The sequence below is a fragment of the Limulus polyphemus genome, unplaced genomic scaffold, assembly GCF_000517525.1.
Source record: "Limulus polyphemus unplaced genomic scaffold, Limulus_polyphemus-2.1.2 Scaffold2868, whole genome shotgun sequence".
Lineage (NCBI taxonomy): Eukaryota > Metazoa > Arthropoda > Merostomata > Xiphosura > Limulidae > Limulus > Limulus polyphemus.
The window spans coordinates 1-17,501 of NW_013668478.1; the positions used below are offsets into that span (position 1 = coordinate 1).

At 33.0% G+C, this 17,501-nt stretch overlaps 2 protein-coding genes across 6 annotated transcripts in view; one reads left to right on the forward strand and one right to left on the reverse strand.

Moving 5' to 3' along the window:
* Positions 1-5,098: 5,098 nt before the first annotated feature.
* LOC106468092 (39S ribosomal protein L43, mitochondrial-like) lies at positions 5,099-7,559 on the forward strand. Its single transcript, XM_013928496.2, has one exon. It carries the CDS (start codon positions 5,130-5,132, stop codon positions 5,742-5,744), a length of 615 nt encoding a protein of 204 aa, XP_013783950.1. The 5' UTR covers positions 5,099-5,129; the 3' UTR covers positions 5,745-7,559.
* Positions 7,560-12,415: 4,856 nt separating this feature from the next.
* The window catches only part of LOC106468090 (DNA polymerase subunit gamma-1-like), a 62,444-nt gene continuing 57,358 nt past the window's right edge, over positions 12,416-17,501 (reverse strand). For 3 of the 5 annotated variants that reach the window (XM_022396394.1, XM_013928493.2, XM_022396393.1), the window contains 4 exons: positions 15,528-15,642; positions 14,194-14,445; positions 13,802-13,919; positions 12,416-12,556 (listed from right to left, as the gene is read on the reverse strand). In XM_022396394.1, the coding sequence (XP_022252102.1) occupies positions 12,483-12,556; positions 13,802-13,919; positions 14,194-14,445; positions 15,528-15,642 (559 nt within the window). In that variant the 3' untranslated portion in view covers positions 12,416-12,482. Of the gene's footprint in view, positions 12,557-13,801; positions 13,920-14,193; positions 14,446-15,527; positions 15,643-17,501 lie in introns of those variants that run through there. The other 2 variants (XM_022396395.1, XM_022396396.1) reach the window with 2 other exon arrangements.

Sequence of the window (17,501 nt, forward strand, 5' to 3'; positions counted from 1 at the left end):
ATCATTATGATTAATAACCCTATCAGCCGCCGGCTCAAACACCTTTTTGGACACAGTTCCTCTATCAGTCTTTCTAATATACGTGCAAACCATAATTGCAATTGATCTGTAAAAAAATGTAATTCATTAATATTTCATGTGCATTACACCTTTTTGATGAACTTTGGGGCATGTTGTTACAACATGCCCCATATCGACATGGGGTATAACAATGTCTCCATACTAATTCATCGTCAAACAACATAACTCAATGTTATCGTATATTAAGAGGTATTAACTATCGAAGTCTACAACTAATAAGAACAGTATCAAAACACAGTATATAAAGAGTAAATAGATATTTCCTAGACATTTTTTTGTTGTTAAGGTATGCAAAAACAGAAAATGTACATACCTTTTTATTTCGTGACTGATCTTATTTATGCCGCCATTAAAACAAAGCTTGTGCAACACGTGTTCGATGGTCCGTGAACTATCGCCGTCAATTAATCTCAACAAGAGCTAGAGGCACTGTATCAACTTGCCCCTGTAACAACTAGCCCCGGTCTCCCTATTCTTGCAGTGTCTGTCCAGAACCTGTCTCACAGTTTCTCGATTAAACGCTACAAATCTCATATCGTTAGAAAGGCCTTTGTTCGTGGAGTCCAGATTGCATATTACCTTTTCCATTCAGAATAACCATACCTAATGTTTGCTTAGTCAAACTTTTAGTTCAATGAGTATGGTACACGATGGCGTAATGTCACTGTCATCACATGTCGATTGACTTCAATTTCAACTTTAGTTTTTCACTTGCAAAATATTTCACACAAACATTATTTACCCCACTTGTAATTTCTTAAACAAAAAACATTATACGAAATACAATTTATATTAACCATACATAATGTAACTGAGATTTCTTATCATATCCTCACAAAAACTGGTGAGATTTCATTAAAGATTATGAGTATCTTGTACACAAAGAATGACGATATTTAAATTTAGTGTTTATACTAAAAACATGTTATTTTTATATTGTAATAACTTGCATTCAAACTAGTAACAAATCGAGTGCAATGTGATTTTCATTTTAAGTATAACAATATTTTTCTTCATCGTGCAGTTTTCGTATTCATTTGCATGAACTCTACAGCGTACCATTTAATTTTTTGTAGAATATCTTAAAAGATTTTCTTTTGATGGTATTTGTAATTTCAGGTCTTTTTCTTTTCACATATACTTATTTTCTAATGTTTTATTTTCCTTTACTGTTTTTTACCATTTATTTCTCATCTTGAGACAAGTCAACACCACCCTCAGGGTATACTACAGTATTTTTGGGAGATACACGCGAGCCTTCAGCAAAACTGCCACATATTACATGGACCTGACACACACTATTGTACCATAACTGCCACACACTACATAGACCTGACACACACTATTGTCCCATAACTGCTACAAATTACATGGACCTGGCACACACTAATGTCTTCCTCACTGGCCTTGTCTACCGCAGATTGGGTCATCTGTTGAGAGAGTTGCAGGTTTACTTGTTAACTAGAATATTTTCTTGATCTGCCAAGACCATTGCTAGGTAAGCCTTGTCATGCAAATGCCACAAGTCGTCCACCTGGATGGTTAGTTCTTTGGCACCGATCCTCTTCCTAGCCTTAAACTCGGCTCAGTAGATCACATGATTCCCTACAGGGCCAAATCAACAACGTAGTTCATAGACGATGATTGCTCAGTTGCCTTGTTTTTCCTTGTCAAAATGGTTGATTGCATTGGGGGTCGGACCAGCTAAACTCAGGATCTGACATTGCACAGTCTGCTTCTCAGAATATCTATTCCAAGGAACTGGTCTAAGTTTTCTCCTGCTGTTCCCTTGAACAATAGTAGTGTAATATGTTTGTCCTCGTTCATAGAGCCCTGTGCGCTAGGTGCTAACCTATCATACTCCTAACAAAGGCCGGGAGAAGTTGCTACTGATGCCCTTGATTCTGTATGACCCCAGGTGCCTCGAACTGCCATCGATAGTTAGGGGGGGGGGGTTCCTTGCCTGTAGGTTCTATTTCTCCACCATGCCTCTGTCCTCCACTGACCAGAGTTTGGGCTGCCGTGTTCTGGCTTGTAAAAGCCTGGGAGTTTAATAGAGACCCCCTCAAGTTGTCTCGAGTTTTCCATTTACCATAGTCGATCTTCAGGAGCACCAGCTGCTCAACTGGTCTGGGTGCTCCAGAAACGAGTAAATCATGAGTAGGCAACTGAAGGATATCCGACGTTATGGATCTTCGCAGCATCGGTAAAAGTCCTATATTCAGGAGAGGGCTTCTCCTAGACACGACGCCTCTCTCACGCGATCATCTCTCTCCACTGCTAAACTCTTCCTCTTGGTTTCAAGTACTATTACGTCTAGAAAGTTCATTTCCGTTTGTAAAAGCGTTTCCTGAAACTCTTGTAAAATCTAGAGATTGTTAATTAAGACGAGTAAGGATTATGTGTGAGTAATAAATAGATTGGACAAAATTCACGAAAATAAAACATAATCTTTATTACTGAGAAATAAAAGAAAACAGCAAGCGTACCCATGCAAACAACAGGATAATTGGTTATACTAGGATAGTCTTTAGCTTCTTCTCTCGCAAAATCATCTACTAGAGAAACTAAAAACTATTATCCTTTAGTATGCAGGTCTCTACTTCCAATCGTCTAATAGAACTAGCTTGAATTGACTAATGAAAGCGCGCTCAAACTTCCAGATAAGCTTGTTTTCTTAGTTTCAACTACGGCCTGGCATATGCAGGTGGTTAGGGGGCTCGACTCGCATTCTTCGGGTCGCGGGTTTGAATCTCTGTCCCACCAAACATGCTCGCCCTTTCAGTCGTGGGGGCGTCATAATGTTACGATCAATCCCACTATTCGTTAGTAAAATAGTAGCCGAAGAATTCCCTCTAATCTTTACTGCAAAATTAGGGAGGGCTAGCGCAGATAGCTCTCGTGTAGCTTTGCGCGAAATTCATAACAAAACTGGTGTATTTAAGTGTTTTACCACCCCCCCCCCCCAGTGAAAGAATAGACCATTCCAAGCTTTTACTTGTTGTTAAACAAATGTTTAAACAACCCTATTAAATTAAACCAAACCATTGTTTCGATTAAAACGTCACCTCGTGGTCTTTAGCTATCCACAGGATTGGTCGGCTGTGGCCTTTAGCGACGTCATCATCAGCCAGCGAACAGATATCACAATATCCCACAGGTAGACGATACATCAAATACAAGAGCATAAGGAAAGGAGAATGACTGGAGCACTGTAAACTTACCTTTTCCTGGACCACGTGTTACCGCCATGATAGTAGGGAGACCTAATAATCGATTTTTTTTTAAAAAAAACCTATATCACTATAGAACTTAGTAACCGTATGACTACTCACATATCACAAATGAGTCTTTCCAAGACGAAGGAGACCTAATACAGAGGACCTACTTGTATTGATACCCAGTTTCTGTCAGGCAAAAGCCCCAGTGACATATCTCCCCAGTCTTCATGTTATATACCTCAATCAACAATTCACATAAAACTCATAGCCAGGACAGTGGTACAGGTTTTTGTATTACATGTTTGAATAGGCTGCATTTCAAGGAATTTAACACATGCACTCTGGTTTAACACTTAGAATAAAGACTGCATTATGTAACCCTTACCTATACAAGATGCATCTAATTAACAGGAGGTGATTAGCTACATGCTAAAACTGTGCAGAAATTTAGAGAAAAAAATTAACATACCAAAATAAAATATTCTGTTAAGTTGAGATTCATAATTGTTCCGGTTCTGACAGTAAGCGAACTTTGAAATGGGGAGGGGGGCTTTAATTAAACCACATCTTGATCTTGTAAACATTTCTTAGCACTTCATGTTTAAAAAAACATACTTTTTGGTATTATATTTCAATGTGAACAGAGGTTGAGCCGAATGTGACTCATTGGTCAGCGTGCTGGACTATGAATCTGCGGAGCATCGTTCGCATTCCGTTCGCACACACGAAAATTATGCTCCGCTCTTTGAGCTCTAGGTGCTGGATAACGCCCAATTCAAAATTACCGACCGCTAACGCAGATAACCACTGAGTAGCTTTGCACGATTATCCAATAAACAAACAACAATTATTAATTTGTCTCCTAAAATCCGGGATTCGATTCTTCACAGTTTATATAATGCTGATAGCCCTATGTGTAGTTTTGCGTTAAAACAAACAAAGAGGATAACGGCTATTGAAAATTATGTTGTAGATCTTAATTAATTTACCTTTTATGGAAAAAAATATTTAGTTTCGTAAAGTATCATAATCAAAGCATGTAAAAGTCAATTTCTGCCAATATAGTATTTCTAATGCGAAGAATCATATTTGTGATGTCATCTTTCAGAGCTAAAATTCAATGAAAAGGGTTTGTTTGTTTATTTGTTGTGAAGCGCAAAGCTGCACAATGGGCTATTTGTGCTATGATCACTACGGGTATCGAAAAACGGTGCTTAGCGTTATAAGCCTTCAGATTTACCGCTGAGCCATTAGGGGTCAATGATTTTGTTTGTTTGTAATTAATCATAAAGCTACACAATGAACTCTCTGTGCTCTGTCCACCACGGATATCGAAACCTGTTGTAAGACTGCAAACATGCCGCTGTGCCACTGGGAGGCAAGACCATGAAAAGGAATCAGCCATAATTCTGGTAGCCAACATAATTATTCTAAACAGTTAAACATCGTCACATACCATTATGGAGAACAATAATTTCCAGCTATATATATTTTTCACTGACGAAAAATACTGGACTTTACAACTGTGAGGAAACATGAATTTAATCCTGTTATAAGACTATATATTGTTGCAAAATTCACTTAAGCTTTTACAAATGCTCATTTTTGAGATACGAGAAATACTTGAATACAACATATTTAATTATCTATTTAGTTTTATGGAAGTATTTTACTCGAGAAACTTCCAAACGGTAAATAATGCATATACATATATATTTCTTGATATATAAAATAGTAATAATATTATTTCATATTACGGCTAAATACTAGGTGGCGTAATAGAAAATAATAGGCACGTACATAAGTAAGAGTAAAAGTAGTTTCATCATGTCACATCGTCACCTATTTTTACAAAGTGGTTTCATTAAAACTAATTTACAAAATGGTGTAGGTCGATTTGTTAATCAATTACAGAGGATAAATCTGATATTCTGCAAGAGTAGTGGAAGTAGTAAAGGCGTAAGAGAATTTATTGAAACCGATCTCGTAGACTTTGCTCGGGCAAACCCTGGAACGGTTGTGTATTTAAAACCACGCCGACACAGAGGAACCTATATGTGCGCCGAGTATCTGAATGGACACAAAGATTACATTACTTGCAACAACTTTACTAGAGATGAGGTGCGCAAATGGTTGGAGTACATGAAAAACAAATCGGGTTTCCCAATAATAAGATTAAGGAAGCACTGGCATACTGATCATCCTAGCATTCAAGGTATATGGAATCCATTCACACATAAACCGAGCTACTTGAATGTTACTACTTTCCCTGAAAAGGAGCGATCAGAGTACCAGCCTTTAATGCCTTCAGCAACAGAACAACTTCTTCAAATTGCAGAGCAAGTAGGATTTCTGGATAATTCTAATACCAACAATACTACTACTACTACTAGGAACACTGAAAATATTCCACCACCATTAAACATGTCTGATGAAAAGTGAGAAGAAATGGGAAAATAAATGTAGTTAAGTAGATTCTGTCAACATGTCAGAATATTTAGAATTGTTTGAGGTTTGAAAGTGACCTGATGGATTCTGTCACTGCATGTTCTTATGAAAGTTGTTTTTTTGTATTTAAAAAACGTTTTACTATTATAATGTTAGTTTTCATATAACTTACTTTATTATGAAGCCCAGCAGTTGTAGTTCTGTAAAAACCAAGATGATGTTATGGGTTCTTTCTTACTGTTCTGAGTGTTCATATGTATCTTAGTAGTTAGTTTTATACAAAATTTGTGAACACAGTTTGTATTGCAATATCTTGGAAAATGCATTACTTTGCAGTTTAAATAGTGGAGTTAAGTACATTTTGGTTTGAAACTAAATTAGGTTTCAAGATTTTAGTTTTTATGAATAATCTGTTTAGTACTGTTGTTTGATAGAATATAATGTAATTATGCTGATGCACATTTTAGTTTTTACTTGTAAGAAATGAAATCAAGCTCTGGCCAAACTATGAAGTTTATTTTAACAAATAATGATCAAAAACTTTTTGTGGCAAGAAGACTTTTGATTAACTTAACAGTTGCGATTAAGTAAAATAAACTTATTTTGATATCATATTAACAAGTATTGATACTAATATTATGTAGCTTTTGAAAATAGAAAAACAGTATGTCATGTATACTTATTTCAATGATAAGGGTATTACCAAATGACTGCTTAAGTGTGTATTGTCCTTTGTAATGAGGGGGGATTAGCACGTTACAAAAGTGCTCAGTTGGATGAAGGAGAATTAGTGTAGTGTATTGCTTTGCTTAGTTTAGAATTGTTGACACAAAACATTTATGAATCATGGAATAAAATATTGAAAGTCATTTATAATTGAGCATGGTGGAAAATAGAAAATGTCTTGTAGTAAAATGTTTAGTGTAAAAAAAAGTTCATAAAGCACTTCAACAGCACTTTTAAATTCATGTTTTATGAAAGTAATTAACATCAGCAGATATTTAAAAATTTGTTTCCAAATAAAATATTTTATCATTAAGCAGACAGATCTATCCATTTTATGAACACTTGTAATGTGAAATTACTTCAGTGCATGGGTAAACTGAAACAGTAGTTTCTAATCCTTTTTTTTTTATGTAACATACCCCCAGTTAGACCTTTGAGCCAGCAGCATATACCTGACACACATAATTAGTTTTAAAAAAACTTAAAAATGAAATTAATAATAAAAAGTTAAATAATTCAAGAGTGAGACTACCCCCCAGTTTTAAAGACAATTTTTTTTTTGTTTTCCAAAGGCTTCCATGTACCACAGGTTGGGAACCATTGACATAAAACAGTGTTGTACAAAATCGACTGTAATAGATTTAATACATTAAATAAATGAAATTAATATATCAGTTTTATTGGAATGTTATACTAAGTGCAAAATATCTTTACACATTTCATCATAAGTTCAAAATGATAAGTTCTTAAAGTTAAACAACGGTCTTACAAAAGACCTGTACAAAATACAATTCAATGGAATGGGTTCTCCATGATGAAGAGTAGATAAGCAAACATCTAAATTATAATTCATTCATTAGATATGATGGTAAATCAGGGCACCATGTAGATATCAGACCTACATAACCTGATGTTCAACAGTAATTAATATCCAGCTACATACTATAGTTGTATCTTTTTTCACTTTTTGTTGTTAAGGTTAAATTTTTCAAAATTCTCAGATATTAAATGCTTACCTTTGAGATGTATTTATCAAATTTTGAGTAAATTTTTTCTTTACAATAAATTTATATTGTTCATTTACTTGTTCTCAACTTCTGATCAATGCAAGCTACCTACATAGATCATAATTAAAGATTAACTCGGTAGATGAGAATGCATTGGTTCATCAACTGTAAACCCTTACTATTAGCAATATACTTTGGCTATAATCCAAGTAATATCTCACACAGTTAGGCCACCTTAGGAGATTTAGGTTAGTTCATCAACTGTAAACCCTTACTATTAGCAATATACTTTGGCTATAATCCAAGTAATATCTCACACAGTTAGGCCACCTTAGGAGATTTAGGTTAGTTCTAATTCTATGTACTATGCTAATAGAAACTAGTTTGTTTGTTGCACTATCACCAGTTCTCCGTCCCTTTATGATGTTCACGGATAGTAGATTAAATGTATCTCTACAAAACTGAATTACATAGTAATATTCCCCTGATGAAGAAAGGTCCACCTTTTAAAGCATTTGGGTTATGGGGTTTTGTATTTTTATGTTAACTTGATATTTTGAACCCACAATTTCTTAACATCATGAGTAAGCTTTATGTTCATTCTCCAGATAAACTGATTTACACAAAAAGTAACAGGAGGATTGGCAGGATAAATCATGAAGTACTGCCAAGTTTAACTAAACTGACTGACATTAAGCTAAGATAAAAGAGACTAAACATGGTGTATGACACAAAAAGAAAACTTTATTTTCAAAGACAAAAACAGTGTGTCTACTTATGTTGGACACAGGTGGTCACCTTTCACTGACTCATGATCAACTACAGATTTTCAACCATTGAGATGTCTTCTGGTAAACCAACTCATTTGAGGTATTGTGTAAAATTTTGTTTAAGTCTAACATTTCTCTTAATGGGAGTTGTCAGATGGACCCATAGAAACTAATTCCACTGATGTGACTGGTCATTCTTTTTAGTAGAAGCTGTAACCGACAGCTATCATATGATATACAAATGATGGCCACTGCAATCATTTACATTCTTGCACAACAAGACCTCCCACTGGTAGAGAAGAACAAAGGCAGTTAGAAACTAACTTAATGACCTTCTGGACCATGTGTTATATGGAAACTGTGTAGCCTTTGAATAAATGAAAATTTTTGAAGATGTTTACATTAAAAAATAAGAAGGTAGGAAATACATACCACACTTATATGGAACACTTTTTGTATGTTAAAAGATGTAAATCTAAATGCAATTAAGAAAAAGTTATGTATGACATGTTAGGGTTTGTTTTTAGTGAGTCCAAGACTCAACAGTTTAAGACACAGACTTGTAAATTTTAGATACGGTGAAGACTCACAGTCTCTTGTACAGCTTATGATATTTCTTATCATTGATTTGAAGAACAAAGTTAAGTATGTTTAAACTTACTAGAAACTGCTGTTTGAACACTTGCAAGTTAGAGGCACATCTATAATCACCATAACAAATTTAGTATCAATTTAAGAATTAGTTGTTTTTTGTGTGATTCTTCTTCTTCGAGTGTCAAGTTAAGCAATTCTGCAGAACAATTGTACAGTTTGTGAATTTTTTGTTCCTCGCCAAAATATGAATTTCAGTGAAGAAAAAATGACAAAGGAGACTAATCTATTCTTTGATTTGCTAAATAAATTGCAATCAAAATGTTTATCGTGTGGAACAGAATATGTCTTGCAGAGTTAAGCAATTCTGCAAAACAAGTATGTTTTTTTTTATCTGTGGAAATGCATTTTCTTTATCATAATTTTTTTTTTAGTATCTTATAGTGGGATTTATTTACATCATTAAGTTTTTAATAGGAAAACATTAATAAGAAAGTATCATTTTAGTTTAACAATTTTGGGTACTGAAAAGGTTAAGAGATTAGTAAAAAAAATTTGTAGACAGAGTTTCAATTCTGGTAGTTTCCACAATTTCCATTAAATTTGAAATCCCACACATTAACTTTGACAATGGGATGGTAAAAAATGAAACCAATTTTTGTATAAATAAAATACATAATATAATTTTATTTATCTGGTGTTTTTACTTTACGTAACCAAAAGTTTGACAAGTGTTTTAAAATATTTGTAAAACATCTAAAATTTATATTAAAGAAAGATCTGTAGGGGTGAGATAGTAGTAGATTTAATGTTGAATTGTAATGAAACACTTTAATAAATGAGCAAGGTGGGATTTAGTTATAGTTTATTATAAAAATAAGTAAATCCCTTATATTATCTGATCTAGTTTTTTTTTTTTTATAAGTGACAGTATGGGAGATAGCAACAAGTTTTGTTATTCTTGATCAAGTTATTATCTGCATAGTAATAAACAAAAATCAAGTTCATTATATATATAAAATATAGTAATTATTTTCAAACCTATAATTCTTAGTATTCGACTGCATACGTACCAGTTTTTAACTATATCTAAAAATAAGATATTAACCATAACTGAATATATATGTATTTTATCTATATATGTATGTAATAATTTTCAAAAAGAGTGTCATAAAAACATATAAAGCCATGTAAAAACAGTTTTTCAGTTATAAATATTGAAAAAAACCACCATTTAACCTTGACTTAAATTTTTCCATTTCCTAGGTTATTAGGTATAACTGGCAATTAGGGATTGTGGCTGATACCCCAAAATATTAAGTTTTTCCATTGAGTTCATGTGTAGGCTTTGGAGTGATACACTATATGCTTAATGTTTCTTGCCTGCCTCAAGAACTTACTGTTAGTGAGTGTGGTGTGCTTTGGGTCATTATTCTGTCGGAAAATAAACCATTTACTAATTAGTCATATTATACTTGGAATGGCACGATGTACTAGGATGGAATGGTAGTCCTCCTCCTTCATGGTTCCTTTTACAATATCTCTGACATATTTGCAGCAAGGAAGTAACTCCAGATGATTATAAAGCTTCCTCCATGATTCATTGTGTTGATTACACATTCTGGTTTATGCTTCTCCTTTCCACCCTGTTATTGAGTGTGGTGTGGTCATTATTCTGGTGAAAAATAAACCTACCTACTAGTTGTGTTCCACTTAAGATGGCATATGCTAGGATGGAATGGTAGACATCAATCTTTTCTGTTTATTTTTATGGCACCTCTAATATATTTGCTGCAGAAAGTAATCTTCAATCATTATAGATCCTCCTCCACGATTCATCAAGCTAACTACATATTCTGGTTTGTACTTCTCCTTGTCACATTTCATTCTTTGCATGAACAGTACTATTTTCTACTGAGCAACTCAATTCTGGTGGTAATTAGTAAACTGGATGCTTCTATATATTTCTGGAGTTTATGAGAGGCTTCTTTGGTGTAACACTAATCCCTCTGCATTCTTGTTGTTGTGTTATTAGACACATTAATATCAATGCTTTCAGTTGACTTCCAAGTACATTTAGATACAGTAGCAAGTCTGTCTTGGATATCATTGTTAGCATTCATCTCCCACCTCTCTTTCTTGACTTGTATTTATCAGTTTATTGGTAGAGGCCAATTGTTCACTATACAGCTCCCAAAGAGATACGCATTTTCTGAACAATAGCTCTGTAGCAATAATTTTCCTGAGCAAGAATAACAACCTGAGATCTTATTTCAGATCAAAATTCCTCATTCTTCTTGAGGAGTTTCACCATATCATAAAAATCACCAAATTAGCTCAACACATATTACCATATAAATTCTCATGCACATTTTGGTTAAAAAATACCTTCTACTAAACTGGAAAAAATAAAAAAAATAGAGTCCAATTAAACTGGCATTTATACTTTGACAAAAACTTGACACAGCTGTAAAGCCCAAATACTAGCAATATGAGGTTTTAGCTTTAGGTATTGTTCTGAGAAAGGTGTACTTGTGTGTGTTAAGAGTTAGTTGTGTTTTATTATGAATTACACCTGTTACAAATTAAAGTACCCATTATGAGTTGTATACATATTAGTCTTGTTGGAACATTTTAAGCAGGAATTCATACTTTTGGAGGGCAGTATGCAGTGTATGTTTCAGAACAAGTGTTATAAAGATTTAATTCCAATGATTGCAGTGCTGTTGAAACTGATTTTGACTGTACCTGTAAGTTCACATTTTGTGAAAGGTAATTGTTGTGTTTGCAAAGACTTGAAACTTATCTTTGCAACACAACTGGCCAGGAATGATTGGCTTTGTTGACAATAGAATGGGAAATTCTTATTGAACATGAAGATCTGATAACAATGTTTTCACTTCTTCCAACACCAGGGAGTCCATAAATGGTACTTCATTAAAGTAAGTGCTACAATTTTATTTATAAATTTCAAAAGTATCACATTATCAACCTTATACTCTAACTCACCAAGTTTCTCTTTGCTAGGATACAATCCATGTACCAATATATATTTCACTTACATTTTAGTAAAAGAAAAATTAAAATTTTCTGCCCTAAAATGCATTAAAAAGTCAAATTTGAGGCCTAAATTACATAAACAAAATCTTAACCCTCCCCATAGCTAGAAGGTTACAAAGACCCTACTTACAGTTACTCCATTGTAAAATCTTGCAATCCCAAATTATATGCTTGCCATGCTACTAGACAACTGTTTACCAAGGTACTTTAAGAAAAATAATGTTTATTCATGGGCCATTCAGTAATGACAAATATTTTGTTGTATAGTTTAATTTTAATTCAGCCATTATTTGTTTTAAATATTCTAGTTACTAATCAGAAAAGAAAGACTCTACTAACAGGTTACAAAAACAAATATACAAACATAACTAAGTAGATTTATGTTATTTGGCTTAAGAAAAAAAAGGTTCATATATTTGGAAAACAAAGCTAATTTTGACATTGTGTCTTCTTGAGTTTTAAATGTGTATTTTATGGATATTAGCAGACAGACAAAAATTCAAGTTGACACAAAAATAATTTTATTTACAAACATATATATATATACTTATACATGTAAAGTACTTTTTGAAACTGTATCAACAACTGCTTGTTTTTTGTAGAGATCCTCCATTAGTTTGTTTGATAATTTCATAAATATCTAAGGATTCACCTACACAGATAAGGAAAAAGTTTTTATCAAAATATTGCTCTAAATTTTGTATAATAAACAACAATATGCAAAAAAAAATATATTTCTTAACACAATTTATATATGAAATACAATTTTAACTTTTTGGTTGTCAGAAAACATTTAATTGGAGTTTATAGAATGGCAAATGTATTAAAGACACTGGATGTAATAGACAGCTTAAGAGAACACTAGATAACCAAATATGGATATGAAAAGTTTGAACTAACAAGACTGATAAATGTCGAGTGAAAGAAAGCAATGCAGGTCATATAATTTAATTAGACAGACATTCCAGACTGTAAGATGAGAAATAGCAGTTATTCTTACTGGTGCCGAGTTCTCACGATTTAGCTAGAGAAAACAAGGAAGTTTATGATATCAGACACCAAGGTTGGGGGAAGTAACATTATAAAAAATTAAGAGCAGAATTCATAACAGGAATCAACAAGTGCAAGAGTATATGTAAAAATGTATGTACAAGGTGAAAGTTAAATGGCACATATTTTGGAGTTAAATGATGCAAATACCTATGCATATTTCAGTGAATAGAACTTCATATGAAAAATCAAACAAATAATATTCTGAACATAATACTTCAATCAATCCTATGAGCAGTCATTACTTTGATCTTTTCAAAAATTTTGTAATATCAATGTGTCATTTACTGTAAATTTCTTTATAGTGAAGTGACAAATAGAAATCTCTAACACACAATCTTGTTCATCACATGTATAACATTGGATTTTATTAGCTGCTAAGACAATTACTGTTTCTTCAGTCTATGCATTTGCAGATAAAAAGCGGTAAAGTAGTTTGGAAATAAGTTTGTGTTGAATATTGATGACATTGACAAACTAAATGTACTTACAACCTTTAGAAACAAATGTTCACTTCTGTAGTCAGGATAACCTCACTTAAGAAAAACAATGTAACCAATGGAATGACCCATAACAAAGAAATGTAGGGTATGAACTATCCTTCTCATAATTTTTTCAGATGATTAACGGTTGGAAAACAATGTCAAACTTATACCAACAGTATACATAGGTGAACTTTCCATCCAAAAGATTTACAAATAATTGTTTTTATGACAAAATACTACATTTACAATTTAATTTGACTATTTACCAATAATATTTATTGAATACAAATTTTATACTTAAAATATAAGCAACAGTAGCTACTGGAGTTATTTTTCAAGTTTACATGTTCAATACAACTGACCTGGAGGTACACCATAGCCTTTCTCTAAGCCATGAGGATTTGAAGGAGTTCTACAGTCCATGTTTACCTCTTTTCTTAGAACTGAGTCTACATCTACAGAACTGAAGAATGCTACAGACTGAAAGAAATCAAACTGTTGTTCATGAAGGTATTGTTCAAACATTGAAGTTTAGGATACAAAAACAACCACTTTGTCACTACAGTTAAATCTGCTTCTAAGATTCATTAATATAAATTTATGATAACATTATTCAATATTTGTATATATAAAAAAAATTCCAGTTTTATAAATTGTATTCTGAGAGAGAGAATTTAGTTATATTCAGAAATAAAACATGTGTTATAAAGTTAAAAGAAATTAGTACAACTTTATCAAAGTGTTCTTGACAAACCTGAGGTAAATCATCCATCTTAAGCTTAAATGCAAACATGGATCGAGTTAGGAGATTGGATACTTGGAGTGCTAAGGCTGCTCGGTACCTATCCTCACTCTTTACTAGATAACGAACTTCATCATGAATGCTGATAGTAAAACGACCATCTATGTCAAAGTCTTCAAACAAATATCTCATGGATACCAGGATAAGATGAAGGTAGTCTACAGCAGAGCTTTGCACAACCCAGTTGATTCGGCTTGTCATAAACTATAACGTTAAATATACGCACATTAAAACTACTCAGAAAAAAGCATCACACGAACCAATGGTTGCTAGGAAGTTAAGTGCACACATGCTTAAGCAATAAATTAAATAAAGGTTAAATTTTTACATTGTATTAACCTCATGCATTTTTTATCTTGAAAACACTGATCACAATAATCATGAAGGCTTTTCAATATGTGTGCACACAAAAATATATACATATTCCCCCCTATATATAAGAGAACAATATTTCTAACGACAAAGAAATACATTATAAGAACAATGTTCTAGGTCCTGTTCTGTACTCAGAACTATTTTGTTCATCACTGATTGTGCCAATTTGATAGCCATGACTACATATGACTGCCTGATATCTTAAATTTAAATTGCAACAAGCTTTTTGGAAGAATGGCAAGGTTGGTCTTAGACCAGACATCCTTAACTTTAAAAAAAGATCCCCCACTGTATGTGATGTTGGCTTCTGAGACCATGTTGAAGCAGAAAGGCACAAAAGTCCATGGAAGCTACATCAGGAGTTGGACTTAACAAGTCTGTAGTCACAAGAAATTGCCATGATTCTAGTTTTTTTGGGGTAATGCTTCAGGTTTGCTTGGGTCGTGATTATGCAGCCTGTTATTGGCTTAAAAGCCCTGCTATACTAGTATTCCAGCTTCAATGAAAGGCTAACTTTTTCAAAATTTTAAGTCTTTTGCTATACATTGTTTAATGATCTTTTGAAAAAGAACAGTCACATATACTCCTGACTAAATCTGACCCTGGACACAGGTTTTGTGAGATAAATAGAAAATAATCAAGTAATTTTTTTCTAACATCTGTGATTTGAATTAATAAAACAAACAATTCAAGAAAAGTTAAAAACAAAAGAAACCCATTTTCAGTTTCTGAAAAAAAAAAAAAATTCAAATGTAGGCAAGAATAATAGAATTAATAGTTGGTATTATATATGGTTAAGTTGATTTTTAACAGTAATTAGTTTAGAGAATCAACTTTTTCTCAGAACTGAGCATAACCTGAAGATAAAAAAAATTATGTAAAAATAAAAATCTTGAGGATAAAACACATACATTACTTTTGACGGTTTGTGGTTCTAATGCTCGACTGATCTGACATTTCAATACAGGTGTTTGAGGTTGTTGCGACTGAGCAATCTCTTCTAACTTGTTGAACATGTGAGACTCACTGAAACAAAAATCAATACATGGTACATCATAAACTTTAGCTTAAAAATACCCTAAATCAAACATGTGCAAGAATTTTAATGCTAAAATTATCTTTAAATGAGTACAAGACTCAATTTTCTATTAACATTAACTGTTACACTAAAAAGTACAATCTTTTAACAAATTAAATTTCTAGTACAGAATATATTTTTTTTTTTTGTGTTTGCATTAATATTTCTGCTATCTCTTTCTTTTTAACTTAAAGCTTTAAAACTAAGATTATATGACGAGTAAAAATTATATTAACTCTAACTGCCATGGGAACATATAATTTTGCTCCTCTAGAGTACTGCCACAGGCACATATACAGAGGTTGACTATGTAATATTAAAATTAATTTGGAGCCTCACCATATTATTACAGTATATGTTGTCATATACGACTATGCTTTTTGACAATAGCCTTGCAGCACTATTTCCATTGCAAAATGCTCCACTGAAAGGCTGTCATGTCTAAACAACATTGCTTCTCCCTGTAGGCCTTCCATAATCACCTGTTTAAAAAGTCTGACCACACAGAAATTCATAGGTGCTGAATCCAGTGAATTAACAGGTAGATCTTCATATGGAATAGCATGAATACCAACTTCATTCTCCAGCTGTTTCAAGTGTGTGATGGATGAACAGGTGGTATGACTGGAAGCCTTGGCTTAGTGAACCCCTACATTGTTGACTTCATTTTCAGATGGAAATCCTTTGATTATGTTGTGTACTGTTGTCTAGGATACATGAATGGCTTTTGCCACTGACATTTATGTTCATCAATATTCACCTGTTACAAGACATCACACTTTACTTACCATGAACGGGTACAACTTATTGCACGTCTCTTTCTTGATGACCCTGATGCTCCAAGTGAATTCCTATTCCTTTGTTTTCCAATTCCAGTAAATAAAATAGATATCACTGTCTTGGAAATTCTTAAGGCCTGATCTGAACACATCTTATGATATAAGTGTATGAATATTTTGTATCACGAAGGTCTGTTATCTACCTTTCCCAAATCCAATCCATTTTCTGTGGTATCACACTATCTATGAAATTCTAAAAAATGTGAAAATGTTGTTCTGATACAAGCTGTACCACCACACTATTATTTTGGCTGTGTTTGCTTTATGGGACTTGCTGATTTACATATTCAAAGTTGTTTTAATATACCCAATTCTCTGTATTAAGACATGCTACGTAGCCTTTGTTTCAGCTTTGAAAAGTGTGATATTAAGTAAATCTTCTGAGAAAGAGGCATGCAATAAAATCAGTAAGTTTATAATTAATTATAAAAAATTATAAATTTTGCAAATCTTAGAAATGCACAAATAATTATTTTACTTAATACTTCTTACAATCTTTATACAATCATCTGTATTAACAATTGTCTCTTAAAAGCATTTCAGGTTGATATAACAAGTTGTTACGTCTCCGTTTGTTAATTAACTTTCCGTAACTTCGTTCCGACGAAACTTTAGCGACACAAGTCTTTACTTAATAAAATTGGTTTATTCTTTCCGAATACAACTTTACGATACACTTATTTTCAACAATCTCTCTATAACAAACGCTATATCAACGAACGTCAACAATACTTCTGACTGCAGTTCAATTACTCACTATCTACACACACATTACATTACCGTCATGTTGTCACCCTCTTTTATATACCAGACTACCCTATATCTAGTAAATGCTAGAGCATTCGCCAAAGTACAGGATAGTTCTAGAAAGTAGAGGCGTGAGAATAGTCATGTGATCTTGATGACGCAACACTATTATCTATCTCATTTAGCGAAGGTAATTTTGTTTATCCGCTTGTTTTTATTTA